Source organism: Bacillus rossius, chromosome 7 (genome assembly GCF_032445375.1).
Source record: "Bacillus rossius redtenbacheri isolate Brsri chromosome 7, Brsri_v3, whole genome shotgun sequence".
NCBI classification, from domain to species: Eukaryota; Metazoa; Arthropoda; class Insecta; order Phasmatodea; family Bacillidae; genus Bacillus; species Bacillus rossius.
Window position 1 is genome coordinate 10768225 of NC_086335.1, and position 20237 is coordinate 10788461.

Here is a 20237-nt window from a genome sequence, read left to right on the forward strand (position 1 = left end):
ATATTGATTATAAATTTATTTAATGAACTTTGTAAGTTTTCCCGTATTTCTAGCTTAATAATTATTAATTACCAATATGCCACCCAAATGTTAAGAAAGCGGGTGTCACAGTAATAATAAATTATTACTGCACTCTAGCAGGTATAACCTAAACAAGTATGATGGTAGTGCGCTCTATGAGACAAGTACACACACAAGCTGGAGTTCTCTAGCAGATGAAAAAAAGATGGTGGCAATGTCCACTAGCAGGTAATATATGTTAACTATCGTTCCTGGTAGTGAGTACTAAACACAAAATGGCGGATATCAAATGGTCGTTAAGGTCAAGGTAAAATTTGTAGATCCAGCTCAAATTTCGGGGGCCCGTCGTTTTGCCTAAAATCGTTTTGCCTAAAGTCTATTTTTCTAAAGTATATTTGCCTAAAGTTGTTTGGCCTTAAGTCATTTTTCCTAAAGTCGTTTTTCCTAAAGTCGTTTTGGCTAAAAGTCATTTTGCCTAAAGTTATTTTGCCTAAAATTGTTGTGCCAAAAGTCGTTTTTCCTAAATTTATAATCGCATGCTTAAGTTCCCTTAAAGTCGTTTTGCCTAAAATCGTACTGCCTAAAATTCGTTTTGCCTAAAGTCGTTTTCCTAATATCATTTTGCCTAAAGTTGTTTTCCTAAAGTTTCAGCACTTCGCTTTCTTTAACAGACAGTTAACTTGCCGAGCAGTCGTTTTGCCTAAAATCGTTTTGCCTAAAGTCATTTTGCCTAAAAGTATTTAAGTATATTCTTGCTCCATATAGTGTGTGTAAATACATTCCAGCCACTTGTAACTCTATTCAAGGATTCCGGAACTACTATCGAAACATTGTGAGAGGTTCGACATTCTGACACAAGAGTGGAGGGTGTTCAGTATAGCCTGCATCTTTCAAGGAGGAAGGTTAGTTAGTTTCCGAGACAAATAGATAGTGTGTCGCTCACCATTACTATATATCGTCTTTTAAGGTAATTTAAAATAAAATGTTTACCTTCAAACAAAGCTCACATGTCTTAAAATAAAATTAGTTCTATGAATCTAATATATTTAACTGAACTAGTATTTTATCTTTAAAAGATTTGTGCAATGGGAGTGCATGACTTGATGTAAGTTTTTGGACATACGCCATTGCTAAGAACTTTTTCTGTTGAATGGGGAGACAGCTCGTCTGTCATTGGCTGAGCAAGATGTAGCCCTTTCTCTGATAAATACCCTCATTTTCCAGCCCCTTCTCAGTCGCACCTGTGTTTCCGTACCATGTGCGTCTCTGCCTGAGGACGGGAGCAGATAGCAGTTCCCGAAACGTCGCTTGTTTCTGTTTAGGTAAAACTATTGTATTTGTTTGTCTTTTCGTTTTGTCATGTTTTTTGTCTCGCTTCAACTGTTGTGCTGAATTATTTTGGGTTTCAATATTTTTGTGTTGTCATCATTTGTGGGGATTTTTTCGTTCTCTTAGTACATTTTTCTTTGTTTTTCTTTGTTTGCTGACCATATTCCTGTTTCGGAATATTTTGTGGTGTTCATATCCTTGTTGACAACAGCAATTGTTTGCTTAGTTTTGTGTGTTTTTTGTCTTTTTTTGAGTATTTTTATTTATTTTATTTATTAGTTTTTCTTCAACAGAAAAAGTTCTTAGCAATGGCGTATGTCCAAAAACTTACATCAAGTCTTGAACTAGTATTATAAACAATTATTACTTATAAACATTATAATATAACCAATTTACATTTTACGCATATTCATAAAATTGCTTTCCTTTAGACTTATACGCAGCCTTGTGAACAATAACTAAACCACATACTCATTCTTTTAAATATGACTTGTAGCACAAGCTGTTTTAGTTAAACTGAACTAAATGATCCTTTACTTGTGCTAAACATGATGTTACGAGATATAGGTACTACTAGTCACGCCATCTATGCGCTAAATGTGAACGAAGTATTATTCTGAATATTTTAGACATTCAATTTATGTATCCAAATGTCGTTTTGCCAAAACACGTATTGCCTTAAGTCGTTTTGCCTAAAGTCGTTTTACCTAAAGTCATTTGGCCTAAAGTTATTTGGCCTAAAGTCGTTTTGCCTAAAGTCGTTTTGCCTTAAAGTCATTTTGCCTAAAATAATTTCGCCTAAAGTCGTTTTGCCTAAAGAACATTTAAGGCTAAATGGCTTTAGGCAAAACGATGAGTACTCCAAATTTCAAGGTCCAGGTCAAATTTCAAGGTCAAGGTCAAATTTCAAGGTCAAGGACAAAGAACAATCGAGGTTAAAGGTATGGTGAACAAACAAATTAAACTAACATGGTGTCAGCACATTCTAGAAAACGAAACAAGATGTTGTCTCCAGCGGACGAACGCAAGATGGCGGATATGAGGTCATACCAGCTGACGATATATACCTTGGAACTGGTGGAGGGAGGTCAGTCTGTAGGTTTCTTCCATGGAAGAAGGATCTGATGTTTTTTATTGTTTGCTCTTACCGTGTTCGAACCGAGTACTCTGAGCTCCATGTTGTAAATGTAGATATGATTTTAAAATATTTTTATTAAAATTTAATTAATTGAATTAATTTATTTAAATTTTTTATTAAAATTGAAAAATAACTAAAGATTTTCAAGATGGCGACCAAAATGAAAATGCAACGTTCGAGAATCTAATATGGTAGCCGTAACTAATAGTGTAATGATGATGTCATAGTTTTCCAAGATGGCTGACATAACGAATGAAGCAATGTTTCTAGAATCCATTATGGCATCCGTAACGAAAATTGCAATGGTGACGACATAATTTAAAATGTCGGGTGTGGCGTAAAACATCTTTATTACTTTTTGTTGGAATTTTTTAAATATATTAATACATTACTGGTTTTCCTTCTCCGGGAATCGAACCGAGGACCGAAATTGATTAAGTAACTAAACATTTGAAGTATTCAATTTTTTAAATATTTTTTGGAATATGTTCATAATTTTTAGCAATAAAAATACGGATTTTCAAGATGGAGGCCGTAACGATAATTGCAACAGTTACATCTTAATACAAGATGACGGTTCTGTTTTGAACAAGGGATGCTATTATTACATCAAAAAAAAATACAATTCCGAAATGTATTTTAATTATATAAATACCTTATTAAATTCTCAGTCTGGTAAATGCCCGGATGGCCGTGCGGTTAAAGGCATATGTTTTTCAACCTAGAGATCAGAGCTGCGATGGTTCTAATCACAGTGCTTTCAATGTATTTTGCATAAAACATTAAATTTTATGTGTCGATAAGGACCATAATAGCTCTGGTAGTTAATGGATCATCGACTTTATGTGATGAGTCAGAGCGATGCTGGCGCTCTCTAGGAAAAAACAGCAGAAACAAATTCGACGGTATCCAAGATGGCGGCCTCCAGCGGAACAGAAAAAAATCAATATGGCGGCCATGACGAAAATTTAAACTTTAGAAATTTGAAGTGACAGCTGTGACTTTATTTCTTGTTTTACATGCAGAAGTAGATGTTAATCTTGGTCCTATTGGTTGAAATAGTTTTTGGACCGAATCTAGGACTCCCAGTGGAACTAATCGTAAAAAAAAATTTCAGTAGTCAGTGATAAAAAAAAAAATGGGGTAGTTAAGTCAAAGGGCTCGGGAAAATGGGGTTACAATATTATATCATGTTTACCGGGGCCGAAAATGTCGAAATTTCCCCTCACCATTATACAGGGGAAAGTAAAGATGAGATCACTGGCTCCGAAGATGCGCAGCACTCGCGAAAGACACTTCCGAGTCATACTGATAAACAATTTATTATACTGCTACTAATGGACCAATTACTCGCGACGGAAAGTAGAGGCGGGCTTAAGTGTAAGGAATACACTCACTGAAGGATCATAGTATAAAGTAAACATGTTTCTGGATAACATACATAAGTAAGTTTATAGTTACTATACCATCTTTATGGATGTCTTTCCCCATTCCTGCATAGTGAGCAAACAATAGTGTTTTACGTGTAGCCTTACTTAGCTAAGCATGGGTACATCAACTAGTATCTTATAAATGATAATGGTCCCAATTTGTAGGTTACGTATATGATTATTATAAAAAAGTGGATAAGATATTACAATAAAATTTTGAGTCAGTTTGTTTGAACATCAAACCTATTTGGAATCGACGCTTGATAACAAAATAATTAAACATTTATATTATGCTCAAAGCATCACACAATTAGGTATTTTTACCAGTATCATAAGTAATAAAAATATATAATCAACAAAATTAAAGGTTCCAAATAGTTTTGGCATAGATAACCAAGTAATTTTGCGTTTAATTAAAAGAGCACAATTTTTAAAATAAATTATAAAATATATACATATTTTTAGGGCCTATCTTTACGTTATTTTCATCATATTTAAATCCCCGTGGACTAACCATGTCGTGAAGTATAATGAAAGTGATAAACGATAAGTTATAAGTGATAGTCATTCGTATAAATAAACTACGATGACCACGATTAAAATCACTGATATTCGATTCGAATCACTGACACGATTCCTTTAACTGATTTTTGAATACTTCATCAAACTCAGAAAATTTTGGAACGATTACAGAAAAACGCACGATTTTATTTACACTTCTTTTTCTTTGTGATATGTACTGATAAATTTGTTCCTACGATCAAAGTTTTGCCTTATGTCATGTTCGTACTCACCTCGCAGGAATAAAATGGCGTAAATAGATCTTATGTTCTCCGAAGTGTTAATTATTAAACGCTTCATTAATAACTAAAAATTATTTTTATATATTATTATTATTTTTCACTCGCTTTCAGGAATTTTCTTACCCTTGTAAACAATCTACTTTTAGACAACTGGGAATTAAGGTGTTGTGTCAAAGAAAATCAGAACAGTTAAAATCAGATTTCATTTATTGTTTTCCATGGTTTCCGAGAAGTAGGTTTTTAGGTACTTAAGGGTAACTGGCTATAAACCAATTAATGAACTTAGTAAAGCTTACTCGAGGATATCAGAGAATGTAAATGTAAGCATTGTAAGTCCAGGGAACTAACTTTTGCAGTGAGAGTAGCGGGTCCTTCGAATACTGTTTTGCCAATAGTTAAACAGAGAAACACCTTATGGACAAGCCAGTAAACTTTGGCGAAATTTCACCCAATTAGTGAAGCTTGCTACTCGACGCTAGAACTTCAAAACTGCCCGGAAGGTTAAGGGTTCGATGGGCTCGTTGAAAAGTTTCACTGTCATTCTCGAACAGTGAGTACCTATATTTTGTCATATAGAATGGATTTAGAATAGATAAATTTCGGCTAAAATTTTTCCGTATTTCTTGCCTCTAGAATTCCGTTTATTATTACGATTTGATGTCATTTTGACACAGTTAAAACGCTGTCAGAACGTCACAATACAATTGTCACTTAACAGTCACACTAAATACTTCTATTTTTTAAAATAAAATTGACCTTTATGTATTTAAAAGTTTTTAAACATACTTAATTAAAAGCTGTAAAAATTTGGAAAACAATTACTAATTGCAAAAAAAAAAAAAGAATAAATATGGAGTACCAACAAAGTATTAATAAATATTTTTATTAATATGAAATAAGATTTAATACCTTTTAAACGATATTTTATCGTCAGAAATAAATTAATATTCCATTGTTCATTGTAAAGAATTCAAAAATTATTACTTTGTGTTACATTATAAAGTAATGTATATTGGAGATTTTGTAGTAAATGTTTATAAAATCTTAAAAATTAAAATTAATGTAAATATTCTGACTCAAATTTAAAGACTTTTAAACATTCAAAAACATTAAAATTCTAAACAAAAATGTTAATAAATAAAAATATATTTTTGAAAAACATGAACCTAACTCAATTATTTCTGATTCATATTTTCTAGTTGAAACAATAAAATATAAGTACAGTCATATTGGAAGGGTTATAAATAAGGGGAGTGAAGTTCTGAATTAACAAAAGCATAAAAACTCTTAAAGGTGATTTTGGTTAGGAATATAAATTATTAGTAGTGAAATAATTCCAGAAAATTATAATAAATATAATGACATTTATAATTCAAAGAAATCGGTGTGTTTGCTTATCCTAACTATATTGCCTAATTACATTTTCACACAGTGTTTTGCATAGAGATAGGGTCAAAATGGATGGACCACCCACTGTATTTAAATTTCTTATGTGATTATATTTTTTATTATATCTATTTTGTTTACTTAAAATAATTTTTGTAAGTAAAAACATTATTTAACATGTTTGTATCAATTTTCGCTTATCAAAATATTGTCACCGATAGTAAATATTTTTTAACGTTAGATTGGACATCTTTCGCATGCTTACAACACCTGTAAGTATCTTGATGCATTTAGATGTGTCAAACAAGGCGATAACAATACATACTATTTTACATCGCTTTAAATGCATTAACAAATAAAGGTATAAAAATTTGGTTTATGATATCATCAAGCATACAGTTTGGACTTCAAATAATGTAGCTTTTAATTACATTGTCTGGAATGTATGTACTTACGTGTATTTGTTATTTTGAGGCAATGCTGCACCTCATATTTCATTTTTATTGCAATTAATCCAAAAATGCATACATCATTTAAAATCATTGCGTTTAACTCAGTACATGTGATAGAACTGATACTTCTCTGTCAATTAAAACCTCGACTCGTAAGTATATTGTAAGTTTAACGGCAGAGATAGAGAGAGAGAGAGAGAGAGAGAGAGAGAGAGAGAGAGAGAGAGAGAGAAAGAGTAATGGAAGAAAATTTTCTAATTAAACATGCATACACAAAACTATTACTCACATCAAAAATTATTAATAAATTAATATTATTTTATCAGTTAATAAATATTACTCTTTTTTGAAATAATCACAACATAAAATGTTTATTAACAGGTCCAGGACCCAATCTATAGCTTGAAAACAATTCTTTTTGCAAATAAAATACATTTTAAAAAGTAAATAAACTTCGATAATTTTTTTCTTTACAACATTAATAATATCTATTATTAGTATTACTCAGCCAAACCATTTATACAATTTAATAACAAGATAACTCAGCACGGGGCTTTTTGGTTATTAATTTATTTTTCAAGTATTTAAAAATCCTAAACTTTTTTTATTTATAAAAAAATATCAAATTAAATAATAATAAAAACAATTCATATTTCTCGTACGATATTGGTTTAAACTTTTCTCATACTAGCATATTCTTATTTGGACTTAACATATTTACCCGCTTTTGGTCTCATATTTATGATACGATGTGTGATTTAAATAACCAAATAATTATTCGTGAGAAATAATTACCCTGTAAAACAAAAGCTTAAAAAGCATTAAACTAGCCAAAAAATATATGGCCACACAGCCAAAATAATACTCATATAACACTGTTAAAGATTATTTATTTACACTTGTAATGAAAATAATACGTACATGAAAAAAAAAAACATTTTCTTGCGGTAATGGCCCGTAGCGCGGAGAACAACAATAAGCTCAAACCCCGTTGTGTTGCCCTCTGCCCAAATACGCCCTAAAGTCTGGGTGGCGTCAAGCGCAGGCGGGTTCCTACCGCCGCGACCCGCCTATCCCTGCAGCATGGCGGGGTTCAACCTGAGCCGCACGCCGCCATGTGGAGCCCAATATTGGCATCGTGGCCTAACAGGTTCTCTACACCGTCCGCAACCTATTTTCCATTCTTTTTGCCTCAGAAACGTATCATAATAATGTTTCACGAAAACATTGCTTTAAAATTCAACCTTGAAATATAACTACTATCGTTCCTAAAATAGTTTCACTTCAAAAAATACTCGTCATGAATATCTAAACAAGACAACCATTGGTTATTTTGCAATAATAGTGGATTTTTATAAATTGAAATATGTAATATTTGATTATATATAAACTGAGTTTTTTTTAGCAGCAATAGCATTTTAAGGCCAATAGTATTTTTTTAAATGAAATAAAATAATTTTGTAAAAAAAACTCTTACATTTCAATTAGTTCTTTAAGAGATTAAATCAGTTTATGTAAAAATATTTAAAATTTCATCAGAAAACAGTCAGTGTTTCAGTGAATCTTTATTTTTCTTTGATTGATTGCAGGTGACAAATACGAAGCGGTGTCAATGGATAACGGCTACAACAAGTACATGATGCTGAAGATCAGGAGCGTAAAACATAATGATTTTGGCTCGTACAAGTGCGTGGCCAAGAACTCTCTAGGAGAAACTGATGGGGTCATCAAACTGGACGGTGAGTAGAAACAAAACATAACTTAAAAATATATTGCTAGGACAAATTTGACAATTTACCTCTTTAATATTTTCTGCAAAATTTTAAAAAGAAAATGTTCAAATTAAAATTTAAAAAAAATTAATTCATTTGTTTGAAACGTATTTAATATTTATTTAGACTTATTAAATGAAATATTTAGATGGCCAAGCATTAATAAAGGTTTTATCCAAACGATGTTTACAAAAATTATTTAAATTGCGAAGAGAAATTATAAAAAACTGTTGTCGTACCTTGTGTATTTTTCTCACTGAACACAAGCAATAAACTCTGAGTAAATATCTCAGACAAAAATGCATGTATTCATACATCTAGAAATGTTTAAGCACAGCACATTCCATGCGTATTGTCATAATCAGTTTTGTAATTAAACCTGTCATTAAATGCATTAAGATTTATTCGAATTAAATAGAGATTTAACATAAAATAAACGAAGATTTGGCATGTTTTATTCATCATGACGAAACTTTACAACCAAATCGAGATACGTAAATAACCAAAATGCTATTTTAAAATCATATCTTGCTTAAGTATAAATATTTGGTTTCCACGCGTTAAGTGCCTAAAATTATTTGTTTCAAATAAAATTATTGTAATAGTTTTTTTTCCGGAAAAAGCTATATGTTTTAAATGATATTTTAAAAACAAAACCCTTGTATAAACCACTTTTTTTTTCTGTTAAGGTAATACGAGACCTTCAGGTATGACAATCGTATTTTTCTTACACTCAAAAAAGGATAATAAATATGGTTTCGCTTACACGTTTTCCAATTTGTTTGAAAGTTACACGTATAATAAAACCTTAATTATTATTGTTTTATAGTTTGCCAGTTAATTTTTGGGATAAAAATCTCCCATTCAATTAATGATCCCTTAGCGATATGATAAAATACGTACTATACGAAATAAAAAAGTAGGTGTCGTAGGAAAAGGAACATATAACTTATCTTATTTGTTACAAAAACTAAGAATAATAAATGTAAATATTTTTAAGTGTATATAATTTACCTCTTCCAATGTTTGTTATTTTATGTAATAGGGAAAAATGTAAAACTCTTCCGTATTAATTTTTTTTTAATGGGTGTGATTACGGTCATTACTTAATCATTATTTATCTACAGACACAATTAATAATTTTATTTATAGTATTTATGTTTACTAATTGGTTATCATATAATATATTTAAAGAAAATAATTTTGTATAGTATTTAAATACAAAAATATTTTTTTTGTGTAAACGTCTTAGCTCTCTGAACACGTGATTTGGTAAGGGTAATTTATTGAAAATGGAATGGAAGTTAATGTAAGTAAATGTAACACAAAGATGGCGGACACACATTTAGCTACATAAAACCGTAATATTGACACTTTCGTAAATATAAGGATAAAAACCTAAAGTATTGGTGTGTCAAATGAAATATTATATTTGTGGAACTCCCCTGGAATATATTTGGAAAAATAAAATATTCAAAGTAAAAATATCCCTAAATTAAGAAAAATTAAGAAAACTGGCATATCAAGATACTAAACATATTCTCCCTATCACCACTTAGTAGTCCTTATGGTGCAGTGGAAGAAGCGTTCAAGAAAGTCGACCTTCGTAGTGCATTCGGAAACGCACCGGGCTATGGTGCGGTGGCTCAGGGTTCGAATCCCCGGTAAGACATTGATGTACTTAGCGTTGTATTAATACACCAACAACCACAACTACAATTTCACAATGACTCGGGGTGACACAAAAACATACAACATTAAAGGGGAGAGATGATTTGCTAACTGGTGACTGTCAAAACTTGACAGTTTGATACCCATCTTTAAAAATAAGTGGTAATATGTGAACTTGTTAACGTCTATGAACTTGGTTCAAGGTTCGTCACTGATTGTGAAAGCGTCTTTAATAATATTTATTAATAATATTGTTTATTAATAATGTTAAAATAGGTCAATAAGATCGTTTGTATGTATAATTTAGCCTGATTTCAGTCGTTTGAGCAATATATATATATATATATATATATATATATGAACCCCTATTCTCCAGGTCATGCTATAACTTGAGAACGGATTTACCGATTTCATTGATCTAATCTAATACTTCGTAGAAGATTCTTAAATTTAAATAATTAAGAAGATTGCGCAGAAACATAGAAAATTTAAGAAAACTAAATGATTACTTTTATTATAAACTCTTTTAATGTAACTTTAGCCCTAGCGTTATATACGCTTTGCTCTTTGGAAGGCGGTCGAACAGCTCATTCAGCACTCAAATTGCCGTTGAACATGCAAGTTAATGAAACTCCAACTTGCAACCTTACGAGGAATTCTGCGATGGCCAAAGTGTTGCAGCAAAGCAGATTAATCGTTTGGGAAGAATGCACTATGGCACACAAAAAATCTTTGGAGGCATTAGACCGCACAAAGAAAGATTTACGAAACAACCAAAACCGGTTTGCTGGAGCGATGATTCTATTGGCAGGTGATTTTCAACAAACATTGCTAGTAATGCCTCGATCAACGCCAGCCGACGAACTTAATGCTTGTTTGAAGTCGTCCATTTTATGGAAAAACGTCAAGACACTAAAATTAAATATGAATATGCGAGTCGTATTGCAAAATAATGAATCTGGTGAAGAATTTTCCAAACAAATGCTCGATATTGATAATGGCAAAATTCCTGTTGACACATCGTCTGGATACATTACATTCCCTGCAAATTTTTGTCATTTTACTGAATCAAAGACCGAACACGCCGAGATGTTTTCCCAAACATTGCTGAAAATTACAAAAATCATGTTTGGTTAAGTGAACGTGTTATATTAGCTGAAAAAAAGTTTGATGTCAACGAAATAAATTTTCAAATTCAAAGTAAGATAGCTGGCGAATTGATGACATACAAATCGGTGGATTCCGTTTCTAACTAAGACGATGTTGTCAACTACCCAACGTAATTTTTAAATTCCCTGTTTTGCCCGGATTACCACCTAATAATCTGCAAAAAAAATCGTATCGGTAAAAATAATGTTACGAAACATAAACCAGCCACGTCTTTGTAATGGCACTCAGCTTGTGGAGAAGAAATTAATGAACAACGTCATCGAAGCCACAATTTTAAAAGGGAAATGTAAAGGCGAAGACGTTTTGATTCCACGCATCCCTAAGTTTGCGAACGACATACCAGTCAACTTTAAACGGTTACAATTTCCAGTGCGGCTTACATTTTCCAAGTCAATTAATAAATCGCAAGGGCAGTCGTTAAGTGTTTGTGGCATTAATCTTGAAAATGCATTTTTTTCACATGGCCAACTGTATGTCGCCTGTTCCCGTGTTGGAAAACCATCAGATTTATTTATTTACGTGCCAGGAAATAGAACTAACAATGTTGTGTATGAACAAGCATTAAAATAAACAATATGTTATAGAGATAATAAAAAATTACAAACATATACAATAACAAAATATACAACATTAGAAATAATAATTATAAGTATAGTATTCCAGTTTGAATTGAATGACAGGACAAAGTCTGTCGGGTCAGCTAGTAACTAATAAAAAGAATTACTTGGCTTTATTTATTTATTTATTTATGGTGAAGTTAAGGCGTACTGCCTTGTCTTGCACTTAACCACATACATATTTACTAACTAGGTACACATACCAAAAATTGTCACAAAATACGTTTAGATAAAAAATAGATAAACATATAATTACATGTTATCTTTAAAAGATTTGTGCAATGGGAGTGCATGACTTGATGTAAGTTTTTGGATATACGCCATTGCTAAGAACTTTTTCTGTTGAAGAAAAACTAATAAATAAAATAATTAAATAAAAATAAAAATACTCAAAAAAAGATACAAAAAACACACAAAATTAAGCAAACAATTGCTGTTGTCAACAAGGATATGAACACCACAAAATATTCCGAAACAGGAATATGGTCAGCAAACAAAGAAAAAACAAAGAAAAATGTACTAAGAGAACGAAAAAACGAAAAAATCCCCACAAATGATGACAACACAAAAATATTGAAACCCAAAATAATTCAGCACAACAGTTGAAGCGAGACAAAAAACATGACAAAACGAAAAAACAAACAAATACAATAGTTTTACCTAAACAGAAACAAGCGACGTTTCGGGAACTGCTATCTGCTCCCGTCCTCAGGCAGAGACGCACATGGTACGGAAACACAGGTGTTTTTCTTCAACAGAAAAAGTTCTTAGCAATGGCGTATGTCCAAAAACTTACATCAAGTCATATAATTACAAATATAAAAATAATAAAAAACTAGTATATACGATACACATAAGCTACCTGAAATTAACGTATTATAGGCTTACTATATAAAGGCCTTTGGTAAAATTATCAAATGCTAAATTTATATAGATTTAAAGATATTTAATAGCATAAATATTTATTTAAAAAACTAACGAAAATACAAACAATTTATATATATATATATATATATATATATATATATATATATATATATATACCAATACATTTTCTTACAATAAATTATACATATACATGTACATTCACACATATTCAATCACACATACCACAGCTAAACCTGATTGGAGCTAAGCAAGTACCTGAATAATGTTTTCTTAAACATAGAAAGGGAATTTCGAAGTCTGATTAACTCGGTTAGTTTATTCCAGTCACGAGCAGTAGTCACGGAGAAAGATTTTGAGTATACAGCTGTCTTATGTCGGGGGATGAGCAAAGAACAATTACTCTGCGAACGTGTGCCTCTACCATAACGTGAACCTAGGAATTGAAACTTGTCAGCTATGTAGATAGGACGGGGCCTGTGTCATTAATGTTTTCTTAAGCTGTAAAAGGGAATGGAACTGTCGTCTTTTGTGCAGTTTTAGCCAATTTAATCTATTGTAGTACGGGGAGATATGCTCGCTACTCTTTAAATTAAAGATAAAACGGACAGACAAATTTTGAATGCCCTATAACCTTTTGCATTGCACCGCGGTTAAATTGCCATAAACCGTATCACAGTAATCAAAAATCGGGTTTATAAGTGACTCAATTAAGTATTTTTTTTTAATAATATGTGTTAGAAAATGATATGGTACATATTTAAGTAATACCATAGAAGTATAACTTCAAACGTGTGCGGAAACTGTGTTATAAGTAATAACTATTTAGTGAATTTTAACAAGACAGGCAGTATTTCAGTAAAATGTATGGCCGAAAATCAAGTCGAAAGCTGGGATCTATTGAACTGCAACATTTGAAGTTCGAATAATACCTAGGATATAGATGCCAGTTCGTAATGATCTAGAGAACCAACAAAATGTTAAACATGTTTCACGCAATGTTTGTCCCTAAGAAAACTGTCCTGGATAATTAAAATGTGTTTTTAAAATTGGTATTTTATTTTGATATAAATATTAAAGTTTACATGTAATTAAGGATAACTTCACAACCATAAAGTTTAACTATTTTCACCAACATGCTTAATACATCCATCAATGTTTGCGAAACAGGCACGGGTGCATGTTGCCACAAGTGACTTCGCCATCTAGACGACTTCAGCTCGTGGCTATACAACAGTTCCGCACGCATGCGCATTGGACTTTCAACCTGTCAAATTTACGTTGTGTAATGCACTCTTTATTTCACTTTCATTTCTGGTGCAAGCTAAATTTCACACTCAATGTGCCTTAGTAATTATATCCTTTAAAAAAACAGGCTTGATATTTCCAGTAAAATATCAAAGGTTCAGCGTTGAGGCAATTACATGCAACGCATTCGGGTTGTTACCACAACGCTGAAATACCACAACGCCGAACGTACCATAACGCTGAATACCATAACGTCGAATGCCAAATTGACCGCAACGCGGACAGTTAGAAAACTGCTGTGTACCACAACGCCGAAAAACAATAACGCCGAAAAATGTTGCTGCGGGGAGGGGGGGCCACAGGGGCAACATGAAAAACAACTGAATGAATTTGTGTGCTAACCTTACCTAACCTAACCTTTGTGGCAGTCCTGCAATGACATTTTTCGGCGTTAATGTATTTCGGCGTTGTGGTAATTTGGCGTTGTGGTACACAGCAGTTTTCTAGCTGTCGGCGTTGTAGTCAATTTGGCATTCGGCGTTATTGTACGATCGGCGTTGTGGTATTTTGGCGTTTTGTGCGTCCCCACGCGTTCGGTATTTCTGTTGTTCTGCTAGCCCTGAGAAATACCATCTCGTTAAACATAATACTAAATAGGTGTTTAAAAGGGAAAACTTTTATACTGATTTTCCTTAATATTAATAATTTACGTATAATATTCGAGCTCTGCAATATTTTAATGAATTCTGCATTTAATTTAGTGTCAGAGTTTCATATTATAAGAGTATTTGCAACATGAGAACACATGAAATTGCTGCTTACCAAGGTTAGATGTTTACAAATAGTTAGCGAGTACTACTAAAATACATGCTCACATTTATTTTAAGTTATTCTTTTACATTTTCAGTTAATCTCAAATTTTTTTAACAACTGTATTCTTTTATTGTATTGCCGAATGCTGAAGATACTTTAAAATATTTTCTAAAAAATACTTACCTTTAACTTGTTCTTTTTGGAATTTATCAGAAATTAATATAATATATTCAAAGTGTTAGGCTTAAGGTTGAAGCCACGTTGGTAAAATTATTATTGGTCTTTAACAATTTGGGTTGAAATATTAACGTCATTATCAAGGAAATATAATAACTGTTAAAACTGCTTTCTAATTCCGTTATCAAAGCTTAATTAAAATTTAAGGGGAAAAAATAAACTGATCAATCCTTATTAAGAGAAAAACCTCGCATCCACAAAACTTATTCAGTTTATTAAATTAAAATATTTATTATTTTGTCTTTGGATCATGGATGTATGTGTAAAGTGTTTTCTTGGAATTTCAATAGTATATTAAGCTTATATTAAAATATATGTTTCATATTTACAAAATAAAATAAATTTTGTTAATCTGATACAAATAAATAACTGGAACAGTAACTGGTCGAAAGCAAATAGTGCTAAGCAGAAGGCGATTTACTTATGGTTCACTGGAGGTAGGAAGTTTCGGTCGTCGAAGATTAAAACAGAAAAAAGCTTCAAATGTTTTAGAATGTAGATTAGTTCATCGTATAAAGAAAAGATTATTACCAGCCGAACCGTTGAAAAATCGAAAAATAGAGAAACACAGAATATTGCAGAAGAAAAAACGAAGTTGACATTTTTATAATTGAAAAAAAAAATGTTTGTTGCATAAAGTATACTCCATGAAGACTAAACTTCATATTGTGGTATTATTATATGAATCTATGCCCTGCTACTGGTTCCTGGTTGGGGAATTATGGATGGGGTCAATGACCGCCCGCCCTGACGTCATGGAGGCCATCTAGAATAACCTTGACCTTCAAAAATTTAAAAAAAGCTCAATATTTCTCCAAATTCATTACAATTTCCCTATTTCGAGGGAAATATCCCCCATTTAAAGGGAAATTTACCATTTTTACTCATCAAAAATCCCAAAATTCAAAATTCGAAATGCGTCAAATAACTTTTCCCTTTGAAAGAACATAAATTCATAAAAACGGATTAAGACAGGAAAAAGAAAGGCGTCCTAAGCAGTCAAGGTCACAACTTTAACTTTGACCATAAACATAAAATCTTTAATTTTTGACCAAAAATTCACAAAAAATTAAATTCCCCTTAGCGCCCTAATTTCACCGTTCTCTATCCTTCCTAAGCCGCCGAAGTCATTACTTTAACGTTGACCGAACACGCAAAATTCTTTAATTTTTTACCAAAAATTTCCTAAAAATTAAAAAAATTTATTAAAAAAGTTTACTTCAAACATTGCACTTTTAGCTACTTACCAACATCTCGGATTCTGGAACATTACACATTTAGATACAAAAACAGCCATCTTGGATTCTAGAACGCTGCACTTTTAGTTAAAGTAGCAATCTTCGATGTGTATGACGTCATTATTGCACTTTAATTTGCGGCTGTTATATTGTATTCTGGAACGTTGTACTTTTCGTGATGCCCACCATCTTGAAATTATATATTTATTATGCTAGAAAATTGGAAAATATTTTAAAAGACATAAAAATTCAATTAATTAAATCTTAATAAATTAACATTTACCATCTTGAAAATTGACTTAATCTTGAAAATATTAAATTATTACCAAAAAATTTTGAGGATGAATAAATAAATAAATTAATGTTATTTTAATAAACAAACTTACATGCAACACAGAGTCGTGGGTTCGAACCCTAGGAAAACAAAAAAAAAATGGTGAGGAATCCTTCCTCCACGGACTCTACCGGCAGACTGACCTGCCACCACTAATGCCAAGGTAGATATTACGTCAGTCAGTATGACGTCTTGGTACCGCCATCTTGTTGAGGTTTGGTGGAGTTTGCAATTTCATTTTAGTTAGCTAGAGGGTGCTGTAGCCATATATTGACGTCCCACGGCTTGAGGCCCCCGATTCCCTACTTGCGTGACTGTCCAGTTATGCCCGTACTGCTCTCGTCGGTGAGGTGTGGGTCCAGGCAAACGTGGCCGGGACCGGGAACTGCGGGACCTGGTGGGAGGAGTTAGGTGAAGAGGAATAGTGGTAGACTGTTCCAAGGATAACTCGGCGTTGACGATTTCACGAGCCTCTTTTAATGACGTTTTGGAGCCTGCCGCAGCCTGGCGGAACCGTCGCGGAACAAGCCCCTACCCGCGGCGACCCGGACTCCCGTAAAACCGTATTGTCCGTTAGGACGTCCTGACACGGATTGGGAATTTTTCAACGTAATACTGACCCCGTTTAAGGTTACTCCGTGAAGAAGCGCAATACATGCGCGGCCCGTTACGTAACGTTTCGTAAGACGATGAAGGTTCTGAGACCCGTAATTGCACGTCTGCGTTCTGGAACTCTCGGCTGGTAACGTCACTCGAAAACTCGTAAATTCAGTTAGGCGGCAAATGACTCGCGGAGGCAGCTTAACTGCCGCGACAACATATGAACTAGAAACGTAAGACTGGCCACGAGCTCAAGGTACGCACTTCGCGAGCAGCGCAGAGCGGCGTACACGACTGTCCTGTTCGAGCCCTGAACACGACTGACTCTCCCCGCCCGCCAGCAGGCCGGAGCTCGCGGGCTGCAGGGGAGTGGAGGAGAAATCGGCCGGCGTGGGAGAGGTCCCGCCCCGCGGCGCACTTGGCTGCAATTAAATAGTAGCACACTTGAGAAAACACAGAATATTTACACAGCTAAACGAAACATTTATTAACAACAAATTTACAGAATTAATAAAATACAATTACATTATTTACATACTCGTTGAGGCCCGTGACCATTTGGGAAAAATATACAAACACAGAATTATCTCTTGCACAAAAAGGTTCATTGGCCCGCTAGGGCGCACGCGGGTGCGTCCCTGGCGTCGCACTTCACTGGGGAAAATACACTACCTCAGGCCCACGTCGGTGGCCAGGTACGGCTCTGCACATGGGAGGGGACGACGACTGACGTTAAATGCCATTCCTCTCCCGAGGCCGTCCTGGCCCCCGACGCCGACCTAGACCGGTAGCTGCGTCCGCGTCCGACCACGTGTCTGGTCGTCGGAGTCTGTCACTTCATTCCGTATGGGTCGGGCAAACTGGGGCAAGGGCTGCATCACGCTGCAGCGTAGCCCCCCGTCGACCGTCTGTCGTACGTCTCGGGGTTTATACTGAGCCCCCCACTCGTAGTCCCGGAGGTAGTGAGGGGTCGTTTTCTCACGCGTGGACCGGCGCAATGCCGGTCCCCCCCGCATGAGAGGTCGTCATCGGCTCCCCGGAAAGCAAGTCCAGGACCACCTGCTGGGCCCTGTCGACATCGCCCTCCCCACTGAGGAGCCGGACCGTTACCCCATCTGTCGCGTCCTTGCTCACGTCTGTCCTCATCATCCGCCGTTCCCAGGAGTAGACGCATCTCCGTCCACCTCTCTGGACAGGCTCCGGCAACGTCACCACTGGTTCACTCAGGTCGACCAGGTCGCCCTGTGCAGTGTCGTCATGCGTCACGTCCTCGATGAGTGGTCTGTCATTATCGTTGGTGTCATCGGGTGGAAGCACCCAGTCCACAAAGCACTCCAGCTCTGCCATGCTCGCGCCCCGTGGGCCCCTTCCGCCCCCCCTGACGGGCATCCTTGTCCCGCCCCCTCTTGCCAGCCGAAAAGCGCCGTCTCCCCCTTGATGTCCCCTCGTAGGGAACTGAGCCCGTTCGTGCGTCGTGCCCCAAGTGTCATCGTCTCCGTCAACGTTCCTGTCTACCACCCTCTGTGATCTGGGGTGGGCGTGTCCCCGTCGACGTCCCTGAATCAACTCCAGTGGCATCACCACGGGGTCACCGAGGTCGACCAGTACGCCTACGGCGACGTTGTCATTGGCCCTAACCTGGGTCTTTGGTTCACTACAGTCGTGGCTGCCGTCGTGCGTCCCGTCCCGTGTGTCGTCCTCGTCAACGTCCCTGCTTATCACCCGCTGTGACCTGGGGTGGGCGTGTCCCTGTCGACGTCCCTGATTCAACTCCGGCGGCGTCACCACGGGGTCACCGAGGTCGACCAGTACTCCTACGGCGACGTTGTTTTTGGCCCTGTCCTAGGACCACTGGTCCACTACCGTCGTGGCCGCCCCCGTGCGTTCCGTCCCGTGTGTCGTCGTCCTCGTTAATGTCCCTGCTTACCACCCGCTGTGATCTGGGGCGGGCGTGTCCCCGTCGACGTCCCAGGTCCGGCTCCGGTGGTACCACCACCGGGTCGCCGAGGTCGGCCAGTACACCTTCGGTGAGGTCATCATCGGCTCCGTCACCAACCACTGGTCCGCTGTAGTCGTGGTCGTACTCGTTGTGTGGATCGTCTATCAGTCGGATGTCGTCTCTGTGTACTTTAGTTGTCTGTCTGTAGGCACGGCGCACGAGGTACGAGGTGGTCCCCAGTATGTCCACTACCTCCTGCTGTCCTGACCACTTAGGAGCCAGACTGGCGCAAAAGCCCCTCTCGCCAGACGACAGGTGGTGACTCCTGACAAACACCTGCTGGCCAGGCTCCAATCGTCCTGGGGACTGGTGCGTCTGCGGCGTGCATCGGGCCAGGTAGTCAGCTTGGCGACGTCGGGCGTCTTCGCACAGATCGTCCGCGGTCATGTCGTGCGAGTCGGGGAGTGTGCGCGCTTCCCCGGGCAGGGCGAGGTTTCGGCCCTGCACCAGTTCAGCAGGGGAATGGCCCGTGACCGCGTTCGTCCGACGGTGTAGGCAAAACAGCAGCGTCGGCAGGTGCAGGTCCCACTTGGTGTGGTCCTCGTCCAACCGGATGCGCAGCTGAGTTTTAATGTCCTGATTCCGCCTTTCGGTCAGATTCGCGCGCGGATGGTAGGTGGGCATCGTGTGATGGTCCACCCCTCATCCTGCGCAGGACATTCGCCAGCTTCTCTCCGTGAACTGCACCCCGTTGTCCGTCAGCAGGACCGCGGGGTACCCGTATCGCGGGAAGAGCTCGTGCTCGAGTAGGGCAATCACGGTGCCGGCCTTCACATTTGGTACTGCGAACGCCTCTGCCCAGCGGGTGAAGACGTCCGTGACCACAACAATAAATCGCCGACCACGGGACGTGCAAGGATACGGCCCCATAATATCCACCGCCACAGTGTGGAAGGCATCCCGGGGCCGACGTGGGACCTGTTGCTCCCTGCCGTAGGGTCACCTGGACTTCTGCTCCTGGCAACGCAGGCAGGCCCGAACGTAGCGTCTCCCTTCTGCCGCGTCGCCAGGCCAGTGGAACGTCCGTCTGACCTCACGCAGTGTCTGCTCCGCACCCGGGTGTCCCGTCAGGGGGTGGTCATGCAGGTAGCTCA

At 36.7% G+C, this 20237-nt stretch overlaps 1 protein-coding gene across 2 annotated transcripts in view; it reads left to right on the top strand.

The window, feature by feature from the left end:
- The window catches only part of LOC134533674 (lachesin-like), a 780301-nt gene that overhangs the window by 620275 nt on the left and 139789 nt on the right, over positions 1-20237 (top strand). For both annotated transcript variants that reach the window (XM_063371220.1, XM_063371221.1), the window contains exon 8: positions 8149-8298. In XM_063371220.1, coding sequence (XP_063227290.1) covers positions 8149-8298 — 150 coding nt within the window. The remainder of the gene's footprint in view (positions 1-8148; positions 8299-20237) is intronic.